Here is a 27575-nt window from a genome sequence, read left to right on the forward strand (position 1 = left end):
CATTAATTAATCAAAACTAAAATTTCTTTATCATTAATGACATTAGCAAATACATTTTCAACTAATACACAGAATGCATAAAAAGCCCCCTAAAATGATTCTAGTTATATAAAAATGCAACACCTACTAAACGGTGCGGTCGCTTATATATATTTTTTATAATCAATACTTATTTACATGCTGATTCTTCTAAATATTTGCATCTGAACAATACATACATTAAAATCTTACTCCTATGTACCTATTTTGTGCAATTGTTGATGCTTCGACTTTTATTATGAACAAAGAATATTGTGGAAACGTATTTTGGAAAATATTTTTCAAACTCGACACTGACTATGGCATCTTGACGAATTGTATCAAACCAGGAAATCTATCTTTAATTTTTTAAGTAAAAAATATTTATCTATTCATACTTAATATAATCCATTTGTGTACTCAAAATACAGTGCATATTATTCGTAAAAAAAAAAACAGTTTTAAGACCAAAAAACCTCAATACCTGGTCTTCACTAGTTTATTTGATTTACCAATTTTCTACCTTTTACTTTGTATTATAGGAAATTAGTAGTATTTTCGTCCACTATAAAGATATCAAAAAGAAATACTCCATTAAAAAGAACATAGTTATAGACAGCAAATATTTTTTTAGATACCCATCCATTTATATTAACGCGCATTACGTAGAAAATACTGGCCCAATTCAGATGTAACTTTGAGAAAAGTAAAGAGCTTATAACTTATTTTAATTGAAACCGTTTATAAAATTACATGCGATTAAAACTGCAGATTAAAAATTAAGGACTGCCTGTAGTCTATTACGACTATATATTAGCAGGACTGAAAAGTAATCAAAATTTGCTGGCGAAAACAGTTGCTTATTAAAGAAATCTGAAATGTGAATTAACAAAATAATTTCCATCATTTTCTAACAGTCGTAAAAAGTGTTCAAAATTATGGAAAATATTTGATTGATCAGTATTTAAGATTATTTAAATAGATAACTGTCTTACGTCAGCGAATTTTTTTTGCTAACTTTACAGTTTTACCTATAAATATTTTAATCGACACTAGATAAAAAACCTAACAACACGGGCGGAGTCACGGCCAAAAGCATGTATGTATACTAAATAGAAATGAAACAAGCAATAACAATTGCACATACCTTATTCGCGATCTTACGGTTACTACTTATCAACGTAGGAGTGGATTTAGACAGTAATTAACTTAATAACTAACATTCACATACAAAAAGCAATAAAAACCCATGAGCATAGTAAATTAGCGTTTCAATTAAAAAGTGTTAGGCTTCAGTAGTTTCATTTCACGAAGGTGAGAGTCATAAAAAATGGGATTTGATACAATAATTTCGTATTTTTATGCAAAACACAAACGAGCATACAGTCCACCTGAAGGTTAGTCACTTATCCCGCCCATGAAAATCTTTAATCAAAATCCGGACAAGATAAGAGATCTATCTGAAGTAGTAGATGCATTGCAATCCCTGAGAAGTAAGTTGGAAAGACTCATGTATGCAAATTATTTTTTCCTTTGCTAAACTCTAAACCCTATGACGGATTGAGCCATGGCGTCTATCAGCTATAAATTATTTATAATAATTATTTTTTATTTGGCCTGGCAAAAGAACCTTAGAGAGGGAAATTAACTTTTTTTTATTGAAATGTGTTTATTTTTTAATGTAAAGTAAATGTAGTGTCCTACGTTAGTGAAACGAAACTACTACAAGTCTAATAAAAAATCGAGGCCGTGTCGACAGTCAATTAAAGCCTAAACCCATTATCACATTTTCAGCGAAAAAATGCGTCCCATACACAAGTGTTGTAACACGACCGATACGAAAAGGCGTCTCCCGTGACCGCGGTGCGCCGTCGACGCTGTCCTTCGCAACTCGGTCGGCTTATGCTATAGTTGTGCGGTATCATAGAAATCACTTCAAGAGCGTCCCGGCGTTAACACATACATACAATCTTTATCACCATATTGACACGGTTAGTGTTACAATTCAGAGTGATTATTTCATTCAGAGACATCGAAAATACTATTACTAGAATTTTACATGCATAAAGATAAGAAACGTATTAAAAATTAATTAAAAAATACATTTAAAAAATGATTAAACTTAACATTAAGAACCTTTTTTAATGTAACTTTAATCGCCAGAGCAATACAAATGTTGCATATTAATTATACGATTTTCAAACACATCTTAGCTAGTTACATCGATATGTATCTAATGGCTCTATATAGTGGCCCACGATGGGCCAACTGGGCTCACGACTTGATGGGCAAAGAACCTTGTGTACAATTACCATAACTTTAGCCATACGCATAGATGGCGAACTGGTTTTAAAAGTGTACGAATTGGGCGAAGCATGATTAAATAATTAAAGTTAAAATAATTTTGAATATTATTATTGTTATTTTTAATTTGTTATCAAGTTTTTTAAGCTATTGCATAGCTTCTATCGCGGGCCTTGAGCGTGGAGACCGAATCCAGAAATTCCGTAACGGAAAAAACCTAACACCCCCACTCCGACCGGCACAGCGGTGATACTTTTTAGTAGCGATCTGTGCGCCCCGGGGCGCACACGCCAGTTGACGGGTTAATGACTTTTTGCATACTGTATAAATAAAATAAATATATAATTGTAATTGCATAAGTTGATAAAAAATGCTATGCAATAGATTTACCGCGGCAGTCTCCGAGTGCCACACGTTTTTTTTTATCATATCTTCTGTTTCTAATTATTGAGCCAATTATAGAAAATAGAGCCCAACTAACCTGTAATCATTTATGATGCATTCGGTACATCTGCACCAAAAGTAATATGTTTCATTATTAATAACAATAATAAGTATATAAATTCATATAAAATGCATCGCCCAATACGTAAAATTGCGAAGTTGTATTCACCATACACGTGGTTGCCCTTAAAACGAATTGTACGCGATTATAGTTATAAAGTAAACAAAAGTTTAACAAAAGGTACAAGTTTGTATGTAGTGTGAAACCTAACTGTCCCTTTTTATTACTTTAATAATTATTTATATGTATAAATCTTGTAAATGATATTGAATAAGAAAATGATTTTGAACAATAAAATGATTTTAATAATAGATATAAATGCTGAATTTGTGCGCTTTTATATTTGTGTTATTTAAATTTTAATTTTTATATTATTCGGGGCTTCATATTTATAATGATAGCCCTTAAAAACCTTTTTTTGCTGTGTCATAGTGATGTGTGTATATAAACTTTCGAAGAATGATAGGGTACGGTATTCGACTTTTATGTGTGCCCTCTACGGTAAATATACGCCTACTTTCTTCCGACATTATTATTTAATATGGGCGAAAAATATTAGCAAATAAATAAATACATTCGAATTGTATTTATCCTGATATTGAAATCGTAAAAGCTTTTTATTTACTTTAATACTTATATAAATAATGATTTAAAAAACATTTAATGACATTTTCTTTCAAAGAAACAATTAGCTCTCACACTACATACTTGAATACATTTCAATCAAAAACATTTTCGTGTCGATCAACTAAAGAACATGTTTCAAAAAAATCGCATTAAATCATGTCTATATAATAACCCACGATACATACATACAATATACATTTACATTTATTATAAATCACTTGATTAGCGAATACTGCGCATGTACTTATCGACACCTACTATGAAATACAACAATCGGTGAAAAATAAAAGCAATAATAATTAATCGAAAAATATAATAATCTCTGTCTAAAACGAATTTCAACAATTCCAACGTATGATCACTAGTAATGGAACCTATAAGATTGGCAACTAAGTTCCCGCCATTTTTAGTCAATCATTTGGTATATCATCAAATGTTTTTGAGCGTAATGTAATGTAATGTATCATACGATGCAAAAATGACAACATGGTTGCATGCGTTTTTCGAGTCCAAAACCGAGTAAAGTTTACTAAAGAGGTATTGACGATGTTAAAGGTAGAAAAGTAAGTAAAAGTGTAAACAACAACAGAGAAATACATTTTTAAATAATCTGTTTTTTTTTAATATGATTTAAAAATGGCGGGAGCTAGCTGTCAACCAATTCTCTGTTATGTTAAGAAAGGAAACATAGTGCTTTTGCAGTTCATAAAACACAGTTTTTCATAAAACGTAGGAATGTATTCATTATAATACAGTAACAAGACCGCATCATGAAAAAGCACCGAAAAAAACTAAGTATCCATAGACATCTTTCGTTGGTGAAGCCGGCAGTAAAGAAATCCATAGAGAATGACAATGTGACAGATGTCGTAAGTCGCAGGCGGACTGTCAGTGGGCTGTCAGCCACAGATTATATAAAAAGCGTTTACATATACGGAGCTCACTCACACCGAGACACGTTACAAGTAATGATGCGTTAACAGTAAGAATTAACATCTATTTATGCATACTGCAGTCCATTATGTTTTTACAGCACTCTGTCGCGTGTAACATCGTGAAGACGGATCCCTTGGTGCGCTCTATTATAACAGATCTGCTGGTCACACTGGCTTCTACTTCCTGTTGAAAGAAGGAAATATTTATACACACAGTCTAAATATTTGAGCTGTAAAGTCAACGGAAAAATCCAATCATTTTGGTGTAATGGTTTCCCAAAATTACAGACACGTGCAGTTTCAAAAAAATATTTACGTTTTAAACTAAACAGGAAAATCTCTAACAGTTTCCCCAAGATTGAAAAGATAGATGGACAAGCAAAATGAATTTATAAAAAGCTGTATTTAGCTTTGCAGTAATATTTACTGTATACGATTTATTTCTTTAATACCAAGTACATTATTAGCGAGGTGCTTGGTAGTTGGTTAAAGTTCATATTTTGTTATATGCCTGTGTTTGACGAACCGACGATGACGAAGATAATAGCGCGAAGAAGATGACGTCGGTGTCGAACATAATACTAATGATGATGACGATTGATGACGAGAATTATGATGACCATGACAACGATCATGACAAATGACTACGACGACCAAAATTATAGTAATAATGTTGACCAAGTTAATAATAATCGTAATGACGATGTGCATGATAGTGATAAGGATAACGACGACGATCACCATAGCGATGATGGCGACATCCAAAACAATGACGACGACGACCAAAATGATGATGACGAAAATCAAAACGATGGCGACGACCAAAACGACCAAAAGCATGATGAAACGACGCAGTCATTAATGACGATGATGAAGTTGATGTTGATAACCACGATGATGACTATAATGATGATGACGAAGTAGATGATGATGATGATGATGATAACGGCGACGAAGGCCATAATGATGATGACAAAGTAGATGATAGTGATAAGGATAACGACACGACGACCAAAATGATGATGACGATGATCAAAATAATGCTGACGACGACCAAAACGATGACAACTATCACTAAAATTATGCTGACGACGACCAAAACAATGACGAGGACGGCGATACACACCTGATAACAGCAACGGCGGCCCGCTTGGCCTACAGCAGCGCGCACCTCCGCGGCACCTTCTGCGGCTGCAGGGGGATGAGCACCGCGCGGATCGCCTCGTCGAACACCGCCTTCAGCCCCTTCTGCGTCAGCGCGGAGCACTCCAGGTACTTCACCGCTTTGATCTCCTTCGCCATGCCCAGACCCTGGAAACATTATTTTTATTTATTAGTACAATACAAAATAATTAAATTTAATATGATGTCCATGAAAAATACTTGAAGTCATTTTAGATATTAATGTTGGACACAGTGTGATGTATACCATAGGCATAAGTATGACTTCGTAGTTGCAAGGCTAGAGAAACTGAAAGTGTTAAAATATCAAATTCAGTAGCGCATCTAAAACTTTTGATATTGTCATTTCTTCATTACATAAAGATAGGAAATCGCCGAAAAAATTTTGAAGTCACCGAAAAAATAAAAAAGCGGGCAACTAGTCTAAATTTATTCTCATTCTGTTTAGGGGCTTGTCCAGAATAAATCTCTGAAATTTGTCGGCGAAAAACAGAAAAAGTTCTCCTGTTTCAAATATTTTCCTTTTTTAGCTTATTCTAAGGAAGTCTTGATTCCTAAATTGGGGTGGGGGTCTTTATATGCGCACATAAGGAGACCCTTCACCAGCCATGCAACAGTAATGAATTGATCACATTTATTACCTGTGTGTACATAATGGGCGCGAGCTTTTTGTCCTTCAGTTTCTCGATCGTGTCCTTGTCCTCGCGGAGGTCGATTTTGGTGCCTACGAGGATGATGGGCGTCGATGGGCAATGATGCCGCACTTCTGGGTACCACTGGAATGAGAATAAATTATACTTTAAAAAACTTTTATAGTTAATCAAATTAAAAATAAATAATTGTTGCAATCTAGTAACTTTGTCCCAATATTGACGCCATCTAGCGATTCGGTGGTGAATTTTGTAGATCGATAACAACATCACTTGACTTGGCATGATTTAATCCGCGGCGCCACCTCAACCGCCTTGGAAATCGTTAATCCTGATGATTGTGGTAAGGGCAATGGGACAAAATTATTAAATTTGTGTATTGTCATCGGTTCTTGATAATTGAAAATTTTGAATTAAATGTTCAAAATGGGTTAGAATCGAGTTTAAAGATTCCGTTACATACCTAGATAGATACAAGTCAAGCTAATAAAAGCGTAGTAAAAAGGAAGTATATTAACATGACGTCATGATACGATAACCAGTGTTTAAGTTTGAAGGTGATTATGTCAAACGACTTTGTATGATTGTTCATCACTAAATTGCACACATTATCTACTAGCGAATATACCAGATAGAGTCAGGCAATCTAACAATGATGGAACTGAGCTATATTTCGTTCGTTAGACTGCCTATCCAGAAAGAGTGCGGGTTTTTTTATAATATAGGAGTAGCAGACGAGCATGCAGTCCACTTGATGATAAGTGGCTACTGCCGCTCACGGACATCTGTAATCAGCCCCAGATAGGATTAGATATTCCTACCTGAGGTCGGCCAAAAATTCGCCTCTAGCGCCTCGGAGAAGTATGCCTCCCTTAGCATACCCTACAAACAAGAACACAGCAGCGCTTAACACTGCTGTTATGAGGCCGAAATAGGTGTGCCGGTGGCGCCGTCGAAGTCGAACCACAAAGGGTCCTACCACCTTGAGAACACTGAAATATTATAAAAACAAATGAATCTCACCTTAGCCCTAACGTTCTCAAACGACGCGGGGTTGACGAGCGAGAAGCATATGAGGAACACGTCCGTCTGCGGGTAGGAGAGCGGTCGCAACCGGTCGTAGTCCTCCTGGCCGGCCGTGTCCCACAGGCCCAGGTTGATCGGCTTGCCGTCCACCATCACGTTCGCTGAGTAGTTGTCGAATCTGGAATTTACGGGCGGCTTATAAGGAATTTGTTAAAAAAAACATAATATTATTGGAATATGTAACACAATTAGTTGACAAAGAAAACAATGAATAAATGAATAAATGCTTTCTACACTCACAGCCCCACATTAGGATTCCCTGTGTCGTGGGTGCCATGGACACACACATAGACAAATACACAAACACCCAGACCTAGAAACAGAAATCTAAATTCATCATTTATGTGTCTGGCCGGGGATCGAACCCGGGACCCTTTGCGCGTCAGACCGGTATGGCGACCGCTCCGCCACGCGGGTCGTCAAATATTGCATACCATTTTGAATTTTTACCAACTTCGGAGGGTAAAGTTTTTCGAGTGCATTTTTCGCCTTTGGCCCTACAGCCTAAATGGCTTAACGAATTTGAACATAATATGAAGTGTCGTTGGGGTCTTCTAAATTGTGGTAGTGACAAGCATAGAGACATAGCTCAACTACTAATAAAAATAAAATTATATCAAAAACGGATATAAACGTTGCTATTGTGTATTTACTGTAGCCTCAAACTTACAACGTAATTTCAAATGTGTATGCAGTTTACCTCCAGGCCCAAGCCTAGCCTCGATGACGTCATAAGTCGTGACGTGCAGAGCTCTAGCAATAAAGACTACAATATGTCTACACGTCTAGGCTATCCAGTCACGTGGCGCCGACACCGCACACTGTTCCTAACGTCGTGTTTTATCGACAAAAGAAGTGGTCAAATTCGCAAAGAAACAGAAAAAAACTAATTTAAGTTTATTTTAAAAGGGAAAGAATGTGCAATGAAAGTTTATAATGATTTTACCATTACTATAAATCTTAATTATTTGAAAGTAATAGAACTTTGACTGTGGCAACATTAACGCCACACCTATAACAGCGGTGTAAGCCGCTATATTCTGAAGGGTGTGTCAAGGCGTTAATATATTCCAATTTGATTATCAAGGTTAGCAATATATTTGTAATTGACCTGTCTAATTTGGCGTATGTTACATACGGTTAATACCCTGTGGCGATAGTAACTTAACATTAGGTAGATGAGCTGCAAGCCCGTTTGTTTTTTCCAGTATAAAAACTAATTCTCACTGAATAAATAGCAATTTATTGTAAAGAGTAAATAACTTATTACAGGATAATGTTTGGAACATTTAATTTAGTTATTAATTTTCCCTCATCGTAAAAGGAAATGTGATACCTATTTTAATAAATTTCGTATAACCCCCTCAGTGAGTGAAAATGTGTTTCAACTTCCTAAATCATCTGTTTTGTTGGATATTTTATTACAAAAAAAGCTTTTTTATATTTGTACTTCTATCTTTCTTATATTTGAAATTTTATATTATTAATTTTTATTGAGAATTCGCGACGACCCACGTCTATAAAAGCACAGCCCACACTTTGAAAAACACTGTTCTGCAGTTAACACAATTTTGCACTTTAACTATGTTTAAATAGCTTAGTCCTCAGCTACAGCTTAGTCCTCAGGGGTAGCGGCGCATCTGTGGCCGACCTGAGGTAGGAATATCTAATCCTACCTGGGTTTGATTACAGATGTCCATGTGCGGCAGTAGCCACTTACCATCACTGCATGCTCGTCTGCTACTTCTATATTTTAAAAAAAAACTTAAGGTTGATAAATACTTCTAAAAAAATCGTTTTCACATAAAAAAATCACATTTTCACGATATTGAAATAAAAGTCACTATGCAGTTAGGTAGCAACGTTGTTTTTGTCCGTGCAATTCTATTTTCGAACCACTGTGGCATGCCCGACCACCATAAATAATCTAGAATGACGTTAAAACACACAGCGCAGCTGGAATACTGATTTTTACTTTGTAATTTATACAATTCTCTGCATTTACATGAGCGCATCAATTTTATTACTAACATTCCTATTGTTTTTGAACTTAGGCAATCTTTTTTTAATAAATGTAGATAAAGGTACTAGCATAAGATAATAGATAAAGAAAATAGATTAATTGAAAATAAGGTTAAAATTTGATTTGAATGTATTATTATTGACCATAAATAAATAAGAAGTTGGGATAAAATTGAAAGTAAAATAATCGATATTTCTAATAGATTTGAACGTAACCAATGAATTATCACATCGAAACAAAAATAATGAAATACATATCGTTGTCGAAAATTTTTAGTTACATAATTATTTCATAAATAGTTCGTCGGAAATTTGTCAGGCAAACAGAATAAAAAATACGACCACTTCCCAAAAACGTTCCTTTATTATAATATATTCGTAGCGAATCGCTCCAATGAATCTATGTAGAATGCAAAAGGTTCTATTTTAGTATAACAAAGAAAGGTCAAAGGGAAACATTTATTTCGTGGAGAGCTACAAAAATACTGAAATTCGAGTGTTTCAACAAGCGTGGCCGATTGAAATAAATTCAGCCAAAAGCTTAATACAACTGTTTGTTTTGTTTCGAACCAAGTGGGTGGAGAGCGAAATTGTTATGAAAATAAAAAACGCTATTTTATTCTTTTGTATACATTTTATTTTGAGCACTGCACTTTGAGAAATGTTAAAGAGAGCAAGAGAGCATCCAGTCAACATGATAATAAATGCCATTGCCGCCCATGGACATCTATAATGATCTGATTACTTTTTATACTTGATAAAAACTAAACAATTACCTACTCGACGCAAGATAACTTGCATCGATTAGGTCATTGTTTAGTAACATCATACTTACTATTAATGCATTATATATTATCTATCATACTATTATCATTCAAAAGATCTGTATCAAGAAGCAGGGACTGCGTTACTAAATTCCGGTAACACACGTTAATGCGTGGTACTGAATTTACTGTTCTACCTAGAAGGATTTTTTTTTATATAATATAGGAGTAGCAGACGAGCATGCAGTCCACCTGATGGTAAGTGGCTACTGCCGCCCATGGACATCCGTAATCAACCCCAGATAGGATTAGATATTCCTACCTGAGGTCGGCCACAGATGCGCCGCTGCCCCTGAGGACTAAGCTGGAACGCCTCGGAAAAGTCTATCTCCCTTACCACACCCTGTTATTAGGTAGAAATAGGTGTGGCGGTGGTGCCGCCGGAGCCGAACTACAAAGGGTTCTACCACCTTAAAAAGGATTTACCTATTATTACCATTTATTACCTGAATTGACTATTCTACCTTGTAGGATTTACCTACATTGCTTCAATCATAAAAATGGGTTTATAGTAAATTTATCTACGTAGCAACCGAAGCCATTCTTACCTTTTTACAATGATGACACATGCACGCAAAGGGCAAAAATACTCACAGTGAATCATTCTTTACCTAAAGGTTGTGACAGGATGACGTAGCTATGTATATTATATAATTTATTCATGCATTATTATTAACTGTAAGTGAATGACTAAACTACGCCATATGAAGAACGTGACAAGATTAGTTTTCTACGGGATGACATCTATCCAGTTTGCCTAAGCGTAGAATTGAAGAATCGATAAAGATATTTGTATTATATGAATAGTTATTTCAACCTTGTATATCTTATATATAAAATTATTGTGTCACAATGTTAGTTACCGTCCTCCTCTGAAACGGCTTTACCGATTATGACCACTTTTATATGCATAATTCACTAGGCTACTCTATCTATTTTTATACCCCTAAGTGATAAGGGTTGTTCACTCTTATATAAATAAAAAAATATTAAAACATTTTTTTTTATTTATATGACAACACAACGTTTGCCGGGTCAGCTAGTAATATATTGTAAATAATTTAAAATAAAACTTTCACTCAAAAAATAATCCTGTTAAATACGTACTTTATGGGCTGAATTCGTGATTAAAAAACATAAAGAAAATTATGGCGCGTCACAGCAGATGATGCGAAAAAGGATTTTATATATTTATTTTGTCGTAGTCGCGTTCCAAGGTAACTCGTTTGCATTCAGTTTTATGTAACTTAATACCAACTACCTATAAGAATTGTATATATCCTCAATCTATACACTATTTTTCGACTTATGCAGACACAAACACACGGAAGTTCAATCTTTGTATCGTATAAAATATAAAATAATGAAAAGTAAATACTCACACTGTCGGGATGTATTCCCCGGGGAAGGCGTTCGTGGTGTAACTGATGAGCAGACATGTTTTACCCACGGCACTGTGGACAAAGGAAAAATAAATTTAGATTTAGTATGACAACATATGGAACTAGGAAGTAGGATGTGTGGTAATTATATTTGCAGTTGTGGTAATTCCTTAAAGATAAGAAGATGACAAAATACTGATTTTTTAACGGAAAATATACTTAATTCACCATGAGTAAAGTAGATAGTGTTACCATTTTATTATAAGTCCAAGATAAATACAATCCCATACTATCATAAATACAGGATAGAGTAATGAGAACGACATGATGCCTTAGTACCATTTTTAATGGTATCTGACATTTTTATATTAGTGTTCTAGAAATGTACCGTAAACTCGTCCAGAACACTATGTAAGACGCTCTATGGTTTGAAGACAAAGAAATCCGGATTTTTAAAAAGGTACGCTGCATTTTTGTCTTATAGAAAATCTTTAAGTCAACCATTATACAAGAATTTCCTATATCGTGGAGTCTATGGCTTATAATTTGGGTAGATATCTACCTACTTGGTTGAGGTTCAAACCCGCAACCTTCCACGATTGACTAGTACGGTGACCGTCAGTTCGTTAAATCGACTGAGAATAAAAAAATAACACCATTTACCTCGATAGAAAGTAATCACCTCGCCAGTAGCTTTCCCCTTATCACTGCACCGTCAGACGGCGATAAGAGCGAGTGTGGCCGTACGAACAAAATCATCTCATATCCGTGGCGATAACGATGCACAGTACATTCAACCGCGCACTCGACAAATTTGTTTATGATACCCCGGCACAGACCAAAAAGGACAGACACCGCTTCTTACTTTCTGTTAATATTCACTGTATGATATTCATTTATGCATACGCACGATGATAATAATGCCTTCCGGTAAAAACAAAAATTTCGAATGAGTTGTTACGTTGTTGTAATATCGTAATTAATCGATCGGTACCATGCCGAGAGACGACCCGCGTGGCGGAGCGGTCACCATGCCGGTCTGACGCGCAGAGGGTCCCGGGTTCGATCCCCGGCCATACAGATTTCTAAATGATGAATTTAGATTTCTGTTTCTGGGTCTGGGTGTTTGTGTATTTGTCTCTGTGTGTGTCCATAGCACCCACGATATAGAGAATCCTAGTGTGGGGCTGTGAGTGTAGAAAGCGTTTTTTTATGTATCTTTAAACGGAATAATATAACTCGGTGATATGCAAAATTCATAGCAACGTAGGAATATACATGAAATCATGGTGTTTATCCTATTCACATATCTGTGTGAATGAACTGGCATCTGCCATTTAGTTCTCACTTTTGATCTGAGGACCGACAAATCTTCGTACAACATTGTGGTACATCGTTGCACACTTCAAGGATCATCATTAACATATTGACGCACGCTTTCAAATATTGGCTGGCACTGGTGCTAACATACAATTGTTTTAGTCGTCATTACTGTCATATTACTGAGCATGAATTTCCTTTCAGAGCGGGAGGGGCTTAGGCCATAGTTCACCGCGCTGGCGTTGTGTGCATTTACCAATCCAAAAATATACTTACATCTGATTTATAAAATTTTATGATTATTTTCAAAACTTAGATGTTATTTTTTTGGTGAAGACGACAACTACGTTCAATCTTAATATTGAACTTGGCTTCCATTTTACATTTACGTTTTTGATGGGATTGAAAATATGTGTGTTCTTATACGCAATTAGCGTATAAGAAATTAATTACAACTAGTTTGTCGGTGAAGGAAAAATATCGCAATAAAACATACACACCCGTTAATTCTTTAAAAAAATCCTCACTTGGTCAGCGTGGTGGACCATAATCCTAAACACTATTCTGAGAGAATAGCGTCTAACAGTAGGACAGCACCTGGTTTACGACAATTTTCCTTCCAACATTCCGCTCTACAAACTCCAACGTAGAACCCTCGCGAAAAAATAGCACGACGCAAAAACTAGCGACCTCTCACTAGGTTGACCTAAAGAAAAAGGGCACTCAAGCACGTGCTCCAGAGCTTCAAGGATGAAGGATGTAATGAGTTCAACACCAACTTGGCGGGACAACAAACTTTTTGAGTTCACTTTGTGGGCCACAGGAGAAGCACTCGAGATGTGGTCTAGTTTTTATGAAGGATGCATTTTGTTTACCAACTTCGTGTTCCTTCGTCTTCCTTTCAACAACTTTTAAAAAAACAATTTAATATACGCTTTTAATCTAAATAGGTATATATAACTCAAAGGTGACTGACTGACATAGTGATCTATCAACGCATAGCCCAAACCACTGGACGGATCGGGCTGAAATTTGCCATGCAGGTTGATGTTATGACGTAAGCATCCGCTAAGAAAGGATTTTGATCAATTCTACCCCCAAGGGAATAAAATAGGGGATGAAAATACTACTTCGTAACGCGAGCGAAGCCGCGGGCAAAAGCTCGTTATAATATAAAAGTAGAAATTCTCTTAATGGTGGTCACTCATGCACATCTGTAATTAACTTCAGATTAGATTGGATTTCTTGGAGGAGGGAGCCCAAAATTTGTCAGACCCGCGAAGAGTTGTAGACTGCTATTATCAGAAATAAATAAGTTATGTTAAGTAAGTAATATATAAAAATAAGTTGTTAAGTGGTAATTTTTATTGTTGTTAACTGATTACTTCCTGATTAATTGAAGGATATTATTTCTTGACTTGTTAAAGTCAATTTTCAACTTCCATTCCTATCCACTGCAATACAAATACGATACTAAATCTTGCTATTTATTTTTTATTTCCCCTTTAAAATTTTAGACGAATGCCATCTGCTTTGTTCTACCTACCGTATGTCGACTATGTATTGTTCAGTATGCGAGTGTCTAGAGACCTCTGGCGGTCTGTCTGGTTGCAAATAATCGAATTTGCCGGCGAGCAGCCGTAAATCCGCCGCATCAGAGCCAGACGGTATAAAGAAACAGGCTTATTACAAGGCCGCCGGTGCATTTGCATCTAGGGGTAGACGAAAAGTATCGATATTTTAGTTGTCGATATTTTAGACGTTAAATGCATTTGATTTAACTGAAGTCCAACGACATGCACCCTCACGGTAAGAGGTCAAAGTCGTGAGACCTTTAAATAACTAAGCAACTTAATAAAAATGCAGTTTCATTTAAGTTAGATGCTACCCTTGAAAAGGGTTCTCCTACTTTTAAACTTCGATACCCTTAATTCTATTTACCTGCTAGTGTCATGAATGTCAATTATCTACGGTGCAGTTCTAGACATATCGTAGGAAATAGAAATACTTTGAACCTAAAATTAATCTCATACATAAACTTGCCTGGTATACATACATGGTATGGGTCATCTTTAGCTCGGCATTAGTTGAAAAATATTTTGATAAAATTAAGTGTGTTACTGTATTTTATAGGTCCGATATTGTTGTTGTCGACAGTATCGATAACTTTAAAATTGTCCCTATCCCTATTTGCATCTCAATATTCTATTTGAAAGTCTGAGCACCGTCGCCACGTGAAAAGGTAATGTTTTAACAAACAACCGTCCGTTGACAAACATAACATAATATATAATATAATAATATTATCTGAGGAGGTGTAATCCTGCACGGTCCTGCACCGGTGGCACCACGGTCACGTATTTCTGCCTAATAACAACAGTGTCAAGAATTTTAAGTCAATTTTTTTTCGGAGTTTTGCAGACACACAAACGGAAATAGTTTTATTCATAATAAACATTTTACGTTGTAACGAAGAATAATAAATTAAGTGAAAAACAATACCGTATGTTTAATATAACCCAGTGTTCATAATATCACAATAAGTGTGGAGGCAACGCCACTTTTATGGGTAGTATCAACCGGGCGAAACGATATTACCAAACGTATTCAACCCTCGTACGCCGACGGGTACATCCTGTCCAATATCATATTAGGGATATGTATCTAAAAATATATTAAAATATCAGTTACATACTTACTTAATTTGAACCTGTGAACCGCACGCGATATATTTAGGGAAAATTGTAACATAAATAAATAACATATTACTAGTTAAAAGTTTGCTGTTTTCGTAACAATCCTATAGCTGTTTTTAATGTTTAATTTTTAAGTTGAAAGAAACAATAGGTTACGTATAGCTAATTCATAGCATAATTTTATTATAAAATGCCTGCTGGGACCAGGGTGTAATTCTGTAACTATGACCTTTAGTTGGTAAACTGATTATATTCAACCCTCGTATGAAAACGGCTAAGTATATCCTGTCCAATAGATATATAGGGTTGCGCGTCCAAATATAATAAACAATTACCTAATACATTTGTTTAACATATCGATCGAGAGGTTCGAGGTTCAAATTCCAGGCAAGCAACTCTGTTTCTCAAAGTTATGTGCGTATTAGGAATCAATCCTGCTGATGATGATGAAACCTGCGTACCCGAGGATTCTTAAAAAAAATCTATGGTGAACTGTATCGCAATACGTAGTTGGTCAACACAGGATACTATGCCCTAATCCTTCTTATTCTGTGAGGAGACCCGTGCCCAGCAGTGTGATACTAATGGCTTGACGACAAAGTTTTATATTTCGCTGTATGTGACAACCCTACACATCTATATGTAGTGTACCTCATTGATAAAATCAAAGCTCGCTGGTGCAAAACGATTTAAGCTTTTAAACTATTCATACGTGGCGCTTTGCATGTAGATTACAAACGGATGGTTTGTCAATACGGATTGTAAACGGTTTATTACTATTTACTTCTATTAATTGTGGCAGGGTTTTACTTTCCCATAATTTATTTTGAGCTGGTTTGTATTTATTTCGATTTGGACGAGTTTCCAAGAGACATACAAATATTCATTAGAATATTCATCGCGATGCAAGAGTCAATAATTAGCATATTAAAAGCCCATCTTACTGATATCCTAATGGTTTGAAATGAGTCCTTTCAGTCAGTTTCGAATCGTAGGCACACATTCCGATTTATAAGTTATGTTCGTATTAGAAATTAATGATCACTTGCTTAAAGAGGTAAAGGAAAATATCGGTAAGAATCTTACACGCGTGAGTCTTAAAAAAACACAAGCGTGTGTGAAGTCTACTAGTTGGCCAGTACGGTAGATTAACCTAACCTAACTCTCGCACTTTGAGATTAGACCCGTGCCCAGTAGTGAGACAATAATGGTCGACAACAGACTCTAATCTCTCCCTCAGAAGAAACTATACTATCGGTTGATTTACACGATTCAATTATGCGATGTCCGTTTCCAAAAGTAGTATCATTAACAGAAACACGGGAATATTCCCAGTTCATCCCGAGCGTTCCCACACCAACTATACACTCGTAACTCTTACAGATTAAACTCCCAGATAGCATTGTTCTTCCCCCAGTCTTATCACAACCAAGGAATTCTCACAAAATATAGTGCTAAGGAAACAATAAAAAATGTTTTAGTGTTTCCTTTCTAAAGGATAAAATGCCCACAATGGTGAAGTAGAAAATGTTTATTGTTTAAGTAAGGCAGCTTACTAGGTCGCAACTTCGCCTACTTTTATATAGTAAACAAACAATTGTAGACGAAGCAAAATAATTACAATCAAACTAGGACAACCATTTAGAAGGTGGTAGAACCCTTTGTGGTTCGACTTCGGCGGCACCACCGCCATACCTATTTCTGCCTAACAGCAGCAGTGTTGAGCGCTTTTGTGTTCTGGTTTGAAGGGTGTGTGGTAAGGGAGACATACTTTTTCAAGTCGTTCCAGCTTAGTCCCCAGGGGTAGCGGCGCATCTATGGCCGACCTCTGGTAGGAATATCGAATCCTATCTGGGGTTGATTACTGATGTCCATGGGTGGCAGTAGTCACTTACCATCAAATGGACTGCTACTCCTACTTTATAAAAAATATAATACTAAAAATATAAATATACTTCTGATAAAAAATATAAATATACTTCTGATAATACCTAATTATGGCAATACAATCATCAATAATGTACGCAGTTATCAATAAGATAATCAATATTTAGTCAGTACATGAATCATCGTAACATTTTTGACCACATGTAAAAGTCATACGTTTTCTGTATGGCGCATTTGACTGAACACAGAGATATACCACCAACCTTATCTGATAACAAAGAAAGGTATTGACTACCTTTCTTAATAATAAATAACGATTCTTACTTTAATAGCTAGTAATTTTATATATCGTGGGTGTATGTGTAAGTAAACAGTAAAACTCAGAAAAAACGCTAAATCCGATGCAATTTTAGCTGAGAATTGAACCGGAAACCCTGTCTCATCTCTTGGATCGTTGAAAAATTACATAGTATTATTACACATTATTTGAACAATAGATACCTATACCTATCGGAAATATCCATAGCTACCTCTGTAACTATTGACCATCGCGTTCACATGCAATGTTTACGTACAACATGTAGGCCGACGCAAACAACAGTCCAGGTCGGGAATCGAGCTGTTATTTCGATGGCGGTTACAGTAAACACTGCACCATACGCAAATGTATTACAAACACGTCACAGCAGACGTAACTGTGCGATTATTACAACGTTATCAGTTTTATGTGAAAACTGTTATGCAACCAGCATTTTCCGTTCCCACTTTAGTCCTCAGGGGTAGCGGCGCACCTGTGGTCAACCTCAGGTAGGAGTCTAATCTTATTTGGGGTTGATTACACATATCAATGGACGGCAGCAGCCACTTACTTTTAGATAAATAGTACATAGTTGATTAAAATAATAAAACAATTGTCAATTATTACATACATAGTAATGTCTACCAATACGCACTTGGCCCGCGCGGTGGACTATGGCCTAATTCTTGTCATTCAGAGAGGAGACCCGTGCCTAGCAGCAGGACAATAATGGGTTGATGCTGACATCCATAGTAGATATAAAAAGAAACAGATGCAAATGTTTGTTACATAGCCTAATCTAATATACGCGGAAGACAAAAACAACAAAATATCTATCTGATATCGAACATAATTTATCAACCGTCCTCTTATCTTTTCAGCGAATGGTTTTTCGCGAAATATCCAAAATACTGTGACCGATAGCGCTATCGCCGGAATTTATCGATTAAAAAGTAGGTTACGGTTAACCATCAACGAATTATGCCGACATTGTAAGTGATTCAATTAAAGTACTCGTATAGTTTGAAGGTGATAGAACCCTTTGTGGTTCAATTCGGCAGCACCACCGCCACAGCTATTTCTGCCTCATAACAGCAGAGTTAAACACTGCTGGTTTGGAGGCCGGCAGTAGCCATTTACCATCAGGTGGACTGCATGCCCGTCTGCTACTCCTAAATTATTAAAAAAAAAAAAACTTTCAAATCTCAGTACGGTAGCAGTATTTTGATTCGAAGAATTCATGGGGCTTCATATATATATAGGATTTGTATGACAGAAATTTGTATGATTTGTCCCATAACAATTATTCAACAAACAACAATAAAAATACCCATGAGAGTTAATTTTCGCAATTCCGGAATTCCAATATATTTTCAGATGAATTCATTGTACAAATTCGCAAGAATTTGCGTCGTGCGCTACTTCGAAATTGTTGTGATGCAGATTACGCATTATTTGCATTTAAATATTCGCCTATTGTTTTTCACAAAGATCGATGACATTTGTTTTTTTTAACCAAATCCAAAGTCCACTGTTACAATAGTGCTGCGACCCAGATACAAGTGTAATTTATCGTCAAGCGTAGGTTTGCCGATTCACCATGTGCTCAATAGTGCTCAAGGCCGTCGTCCAAGCCGGCTCGTGAAGTCGAGACTAAGCGCATATGCGCTCGCGTCTTGTATTACCGCGCTACTGCTACGGTGTCGTATTCTAAACACTACATGAGTGATATAGGTCTCTTGTCAAAACAACTTGTAGAGATCAGTTATGGTAGACCTATGTAATAATTATCATGGACATCTATCTAATAATTATAATGGACAAAATTAATATTATCAACTCGTTGCTGTCCCACTGGTGACAAGGGGTCATCCCTCGGAGAAGGATTTTAGAATTTAGATGGAATTTAGATTTTAGATGATAATAAATATAAAGCAAATCGTCATAACACGAAAAAACTTTAACCGAAAAGGTTTCCTTATAATATTTTACTTCGCAGTTAAGTAAGTGATAATAATAATACAACTGAAAATAAACATTTCAGAGCACAAGATGACAATGTAAACAAGAATATAGTTTAAATGATATCAGACATACAAAGAAAGAAAAAGACTAAAATGTAAAGAAAAACAAGAAATACATTATTACCGGTGAAGTGATTTGAATTGAACATAATGGGCATTATATAAGGTATTGGGTTACAAAGCATATGAACACGTAACCACAAACTTAACACGTGTCAAGTTCATGAAGTGCAAGATCGCGGTTTGCAATTCCTGGAGATTAGATGTCATCTTCGCTCTGTACATCAAACATGTCAGAATTATTGTTTTATTAGAAATGTTGGAATCTTTTACGTGTGTTGCTTAGATTACAACCACAATCAATAAGAAAACTATGAGAGAAACATACTTTTCTATCGTTTAGTCAAAATAAAAATTGTTCAAAGACACGATTTTGTCAATATTTACATTTATACGTTTTCTTACTTCAATAAATATGTCCCTAGAATGCTGACGTCGCCTATCGTATCTTTGATATTGATCTCGATATCATATCTTTAAGAGCAAAGATGGAAATACTTCTCGAAGTAAATATCAAAGAACTGAAATAAACAGTTATGAATACAAACGACCCAATCTTTCAACCAAATCTCCTCATCGCGTACAAAATAAACTGAACATTAGGGAAGTCATGTGTATCACAATATTTGAGCTTTTAAAGTGTTTGGATGAGAACGGGTAGGGAATACTAATACGCTTATGAGGGAAAGAGATGGAAAGTCCTATTGAAGGGCGTTGCAAAATGACTTCACAGTGGGAGAGTTACACGGTGGTTATAAATAAACCGAGTAGCGTAATGTTATGTAGTCATTCATCGTAACGTGTACCAGAATACCAAAACCCCCTTTGTTTACACATTCGCGCACACTTTTATTTTGGGACTGATTGCGAAATTTTAATTATATCTTGGATTCGGTGAAATTGTACATGATTCGACCGTAAATCAAGGTATGATAATTAGAACCGGATGATTTAGAAACTTTCTTATTCTTCATCATTAACCTATTAAAATCTCATTTCTGGGAACAGGTCTTGTCTTAGAATGAGAATGGTGTAAGCCACTTTAAGCCATAGTCCACGTCCCTAGTGTGGATTGGTAGATTTTTACACACTTTGAGAATATTTTTTAGAGAGTTCTCAGGCATTCCTCACAATGGTTGTCTCGCATGTTAAAGCATGTGATAATTAGGAATTATTTAAACCAATGCCCGCTGTTACTATTGTTATGAATACAATTAAAGTAATTAAACTCAACTTTATTCATATGGATTATCAAATTCATAATAACTAAAAATAAACGTTCTACAAAGGCTTTTAACAAGCAATCGTTAAGTTTGTACACATGACGTTCGATGACGTCGACGATAACAGTAACATTACTAGGAAAATATTTCTTCCTGCGAATGCTACACTTGTTAAAAGATCCACACCTGTTAGATAAGCTCTCAACAAGCAACGAGCCGATGCTATCAACGATTGTTTCAAAGTAGAAACACTGGCTTGATTTAAAGCCACGATTTATCTTACGAGGGCACTGCACTGCTATACAAAGAAGTCTTGGAAACTTTCTCAACATACTATTCTTACCGTAACAGTCTATATTTTTACTTCATATTTCTTGAAATGTATCGAGTCTTCACATCAAAGGGAATAATAAATTAGCTTTATTTATAATATAGGAGTAGTAGACGAGCATGTCCATCTGATGGTAAGTGGCTCCTGCCGCCCATGGACATCTGTAATCAACCCCGGTAATCATCACACAGGGAACCCTAGTGTGGAGCTATGAATATAGAAAGTGTCTTTTAACTAAATCTTGTAATTTTTTCATATGACACAGTGACATCTAAATTCAACGAATTCTATCGTAATCTGCGGATTACAAACTTCCATTCCAAAACCCATTATTCGGTGAATCGTAGCCTCAATCTATTCTGGAGACTGGAGATTTTCTCACGAAATGTACCGTAGACAATAAAACTTACCATCTTTCCCGCTAATCCTAATCTTTCCCACAATCTTGACGATGCCTCCGACCATCCTCTGTGATTGGCTAGCCACATTACGTCGACCGTATCTTGACTCGATAGTCTCTATAGTACTCTTCGTTGTTTTTCTTCGCAGAGATGTGGTTAGATTTTTTTTCGTTTCGTATGAATTATTTTTCTTGCTAGCTTACCAACATGTGGTAATTCATAAATAGGACTTTGTATATTAACAACAAACAACACATGTGTTTTCATTTCATCATTTTCTTGTTACGCTACGTCGATTAATTATTGAATGAGCCTTGCATAAATTTCATCGTAAAATGTATTAAAAAGTTAAGTAAATTTTTAACATTATAATTAAAAAAAAACGAACACATCAAGTATAAGTTTAGACCTAAAAATAGTGGAGTAAATAAATAAACCAAGTACTAATAAGGAAATTCGAAAGAGTAATTATATTTTAAAAACCAAATATCTACTGAAGCCATAATTCATGCAGGTGAGCTTAATAGAAAATAATTGAACTATCACCGTAAACAGCAAGCTCTGTTTAGAGTAACTTCACGATAAATTATTCATTACTTCACGGTTCTTTACCACGCTAGGTAACGTACAGTTAACGGCCACGATTATATTTGCATGGAATAATAACGTGTAATCACTGTAATACATGTATGAGAGTTTCGTAAGTACAGTTAAGAGTCAAAGTTTAAAATCTTGAACTCTCTAAAAAGAAGATCGACGTTTAAATACATTTACCTTTGAATATTTATTTTAAAGTGTGTGCATATTTTAAATTAATTATCATTTGCGGTTACGGTAAACGTAAAACGTAAACATCTCGTAAAACAAATTTGTATAGTCAGACTGTAAAAGCTAGCCATCAGAAATTAGTTAGCGTGATGGACCTTGCCATTCTGAGAAGTCCTTTCACAGTGGATCAGCAATGGTTCGACGAATAAGTTAATTAAATTTGATAATAACAGATCATTGCAATTTTAAATCTGACCCCTGTAGTAGTCATTTAAAAAATTGTGAATAATAAGAGTTTAAACATTTCAAAAGTAGTCCACAGTGACCGTAATAGATTTCTACTTGCCTCAATACAATATCTTAATTCATACACAAAAATCTACCTTTTCAATTAGACACAACACGTGTCCAATCATGACTCAGTGCAATTAGCGTGTCAGCGTTTGGTCGCGGTAACACTGGTGCTCTAAGCTTCCTCGTACAAAAAGATAAACCAATCGCGCCCATTAGTTACAGTGACGCACTTTCTCTGGGGAGTTCGTGGAACAGCTGACTCAAATCGGCCATTGAACTATTAACTTGTTTTACATTTTGTCTAGGCAAATAAACATCGGGTTACGAATTGGTCGGAACAAATTTTTCGACCAATTAATTTTTAACTGTTAAAAGATTTTCATTTGAAATGTTTTTTTGAGTTTCTCAGCATTATCAACATTTCCTTGTATTGGTTCATAATAACTTTTTGTGGATAGATACCTTGGCAGCATCACCATCGTAATATCGGAGCTATTTCTAGCGTTCTTAGAGAGATAGACATTTTAGTCCTCACAAGTGGCATGTGATCGGCATCAGGTAGGACCCTGTTTAATAAAGAGTTGTCACAGATTTCCATGGGCGGCAGTTGCTATTTATCATCAGGTCTTCAATGCTCAATTGTTACTTCTATTACATAACAAATATAATTTACTAATGTCGAAACAAGCTTGATGACTGATGACTTATGAAGTATGAAGTATTGACATACTGACATCAACATTATGAACTTCAATTATAACAACGCTTTAAAAAACGCTTTCTACACTCACAGCCCCACACTAGGATTCCTTGTGTCGTGGGTGCCATGGACACACACATAGACAAATACACAAACACCCAGACCCAGAAACAGAAATCTAAATTCATAGATTTTCTGTCTGGCCGGGGATCGAACCCGGGACCCTTTGCGCGTCAGACCGGTATGGTGGCCGCTCCGCCACACGGGTCGTCAAATTTATGAACTAATCATTACTCTACTATTTACAGTCGTTAAGATGCACTAGATAAAAGACCTTCATCATCAATAAAAGTCGATTTAGATATTGATCGTAGGAACTATGATACTTTAGTTATGTAACTAATTAACTACACTAGCGGAAAGGTAACACAAATGTATTAGTAATTACGTTGTAATTTTCAATGTGGTAGAACCCTATGTGGTTCGACTTTGGTGTTGAACCGCTGTACCTACTCCTGCCTAACAACATCAGCGTTAAGCGCTAATATGTTCCGTTTCGAAAGGTGCGATAGAGAGACAGGTATCCGAGGCGTTCCAACTAAGTCCTCAGGAGTAGTAACTTATCTGAAGCTGACCTTAGGTAAGACTTATCTGGAGTTGACTACTGATGTACGCTTACAATCAGGTAGTCTGTATGCTCCTTTGCTATTTCTATAAAAATGTGACCTTTACATTGTGCATTAACCCGTAGATATGGGAGCCGTATCAATTAACAATGACTTCAACTACGATAACTATGCTAACCGGCTGGAGATTACAATAATTATGTATTATGGAAGGTCGTTTACAATCGCTATGAGCGTAGATCCATCCATACAATGGTTCACTGTGATGTTTAGTTACGAAGATATTTGCTATCAAAGTTTTGCTATTTCGACATAATAATATACTCAAGTCATCAAAATTCTAGGGTTCATTTCATACTTTGCTAAGATTAGCAAATTTACCATTAGAGATTTTGATTATAGGAAGAACAGAATAGGACATTAACATTAACAGGATTATTAGGATATTAACAGAATATGATTAAAACAGAATTAGGAGGAAAACACTGAGATACACTTAAACCACGATATTTATTTGTGGATCTGAAATCAAGTTTTCATGTATACACATCGTATTCAGACAAATATCAAATACAAATCGCCACCTTTCAAAGAATGAGCTATGAAAAAGCATAAAAACCAATTGCCTACAAAAGGTATGAAATCCCATCGAAAGTTAAAAATTAAACCAAGACTCACAAAACTTTCTCCATAAAAAATTTTGAACTCCCAAGAATAGCCAAGCCATTCTATTACCTTTCACTATGGAGTTACAAAATTGTTCAACAAGTGTCCAAAGTATATACAGGTTTATGTATTTGTTTGATATATCAATCAATTTGCTTTATTCAAATTTTGTAGCTTTCCAAGTCTGAGCAACATCTGCGTAACCGTAGGAAGCAGCGCATGTTTATCTCCTTACTTCTCTTATACAATTTAAATATCCTTTTATGAGTATTTCCCATACTACACACATTTATCTATCTTTAACGTTAAGCAATTGTTTCAGTGGAAAAGTGTGTATGTCAGCTGACTTACATATAATACGACCATCTTAGTTCTCAGGAGTGCCAACGCATCTATGATCAGCTTCAGATTGACTCTCTACTCTATATGGAATTAGGTACAGATGTCCATGTGCCGGCAGTGACTGCTTATCATCAGGTGGATGATTCCGAATCTCCTCGGCTACTTAAACGTTATAATAAATCATCCAGAATAGATTAAAGTAGTATTCGTCAGTCACAATGTACGAGAATAAAACTTACCTGCGCGGATAGATTAAACAAAGCACAAGTTGACGAATGCATTCAAAGAGCCGTCTACGGCGACGGTGCCTACTCAGTGCCTTATAGGGATTAATGAGACGAATTAAAACTGAATGGGGTCGTTGATCCGTTAATGAATCGTCGGATTTATTTCAGACATTGTTCCTGTGAGCTCACTTATTCAGATTGGGACGGGCTAGATGCCTTTGGCAAATTTGAATAAAATAAGACTTTATTAATGCTAATGTTTTTTTTCTTTTCTTCGGTAGGGAATTCGTTTGAAATGTAGTAGTGGAAATTGAGCATTTGTAGAGATTGAGGAACCAGTGGTATCTGGATATTATCATACAATTTTTCGTAACTTCGAAGTATCGAGCAGACCAGCTTGCTGTTTACCGCTACCTGCTGCAAGTAGCTTCTGCCGATAACGGATACTAGTTAATACCACATAGGATAAGATACCTGAGATCGCCCACAGAAGCATTGCTATCCTCAAGAAGGCTAAGTAAAATTGTCTCGTATGATCGGATCTCTGCTGTAGGCAGAAATAGGTGTGGCATCGTTGGCTATGTGAACTTGGCACCCGACTTTGGAAAATTGAACTTTTTTTTTATGATTCTTATAGACTATGGTAAGTAGTTGTTTGTAGTAAAAAATATTTCGTTTGTAGTTGCCCCAAAAAAAAATTGGTGACCTTGAAAAAAATCTCAGCACCCGACTTTGAAAAATCGAACTTTTTTTTTATGATTCCTATAGACTATGGTAAGTAGTTGTTTGTAGTAAAAAAAATTTCGTTTGTAGTTGGCCCAAAAAAAATTGGTGACCTTGAAAAAAATTCGAACCCGACATTGAAAAATCGAACGTTTTTTTCATGATTCCTATAGACTATAGTGGGTAGTTCTTTGAAGTAACATTCTTTTGATAAAACTAACTCAGAAACACAACTAAAAGACTTTGAAAAGTAACCCATGACCCCTAGATTCGATCAAGATTCCAATAAAATTATTACAACTACAAACAAAATAATCGCCAATATTAACAAAAAACAAGTACTACAAACTAAACTAATATACTGCAAACAAAATAGAGTTACTACAAACGGAATTATCGCTACTACAAACGAAATAGGGGAACTACAAACCAAAATATCGCTACTACAAACGAAATATAACTACTACAAACGAGTTATCGCCAATATGAACAGACTAGGTTTACTACAAACAAAATTATCGCTACTACAAACGAAATAGGGGAACTACAAACGAAAATATCGCTACTACAAACGAAATATAACTACTACAAACGAGTTATCGCCAATGTGAACAGAATAGAGTTACTACAAACAAAAATATAGCTACTACAAACGAAATAGGGGAACTACAAACGAAAATATCGCTACTACAAATGAAATATAACTACTACAAACGGGTTATCGTCAATATGAACAGAATAGATTTACTACAAACAAAATTATCGCTACTACAAACGAAATAACGGAACTACAAACGAAAATATCGCTACTACAAACGAAATAGAACTATTACAAATGAGTTATGGCCAATATGAACAGAATAGAGTTACTACAAAAAGAATTATCGCTACTACAAACGAAAATATCACTACTACAAACGAAATAGAACTACTACAAACGAGTTATCGCCAATATAAACAGAAAAGAGTTACTACAAACAGAATTATCGCTACTACAAACGAAATAGATGAACTACAAACGAAAATATCGCTACTACAAACGAAATAGAACTACTACAAACGAGTTATCGTCAATATGAAAAGAATGGATTTACTACAAACAAAATTATCGCTACTACAAACGAAATAGATCAACTACAAACGAAAATATCGCTACTACAAATGAAATATAACTACTACAAACGAGTTATCGTCAATATGAACAGAATAGATTTACTACAAACAAAATTATCGCTACTACAAACGAAATAGATCAACTACAAACGAAAATATCGCTACTACAAATGAAATATAACTACTACAAACGAGTTATCGCCAATATGAACAGAATAGGTTCACTACAAACAAAATTATCGCTACTACAAACGAAAATATCGCTACTACAAACGAAATATAACTACTACAAACGAGTTATCGCCAATGTGAACAGAATAGAGTTACTACAAACAAAATTA

General features: G+C 35.6%; 2 protein-coding genes across 2 annotated transcripts in view; both read right to left on the reverse strand.

Moving 5' to 3' along the window:
* Nucleotides 1-27575, reverse strand: part of Polr3E (RNA polymerase III subunit E) — a 148008-nt gene that overhangs the window by 28291 nt on the left and 92142 nt on the right. The window lies entirely within an intron of this gene.
* Nucleotides 2740-27575, reverse strand: part of LOC140744210 (ras-related protein Rac1) — a 59560-nt gene continuing 34724 nt past the window's right edge. The window contains exons 2-6 of the mRNA XM_073075720.1: nt 11536-11607; nt 7245-7425; nt 6213-6347; nt 5516-5700; nt 2740-4573 (exon numbers count right to left, since the gene is read on the reverse strand). Of these exons, the coding sequence (XP_072931821.1) occupies nt 5545-5700; nt 6213-6347; nt 7245-7425; nt 11536-11607 (544 nt within the window). The 3' untranslated portion in view covers nt 2740-4573; nt 5516-5544. The remainder of the gene's footprint in view (nt 4574-5515; nt 5701-6212; nt 6348-7244; nt 7426-11535; nt 11608-27575) is intronic.

Source organism: Epargyreus clarus, unplaced genomic scaffold (assembly GCF_041222505.1).
Source record: "Epargyreus clarus isolate Ecla_fem2 unplaced genomic scaffold, WU_Ecla_fem_2.2 ptg000008l, whole genome shotgun sequence".
Classification (NCBI taxonomy): Eukaryota; Metazoa; Arthropoda; class Insecta; order Lepidoptera; family Hesperiidae; genus Epargyreus; species Epargyreus clarus.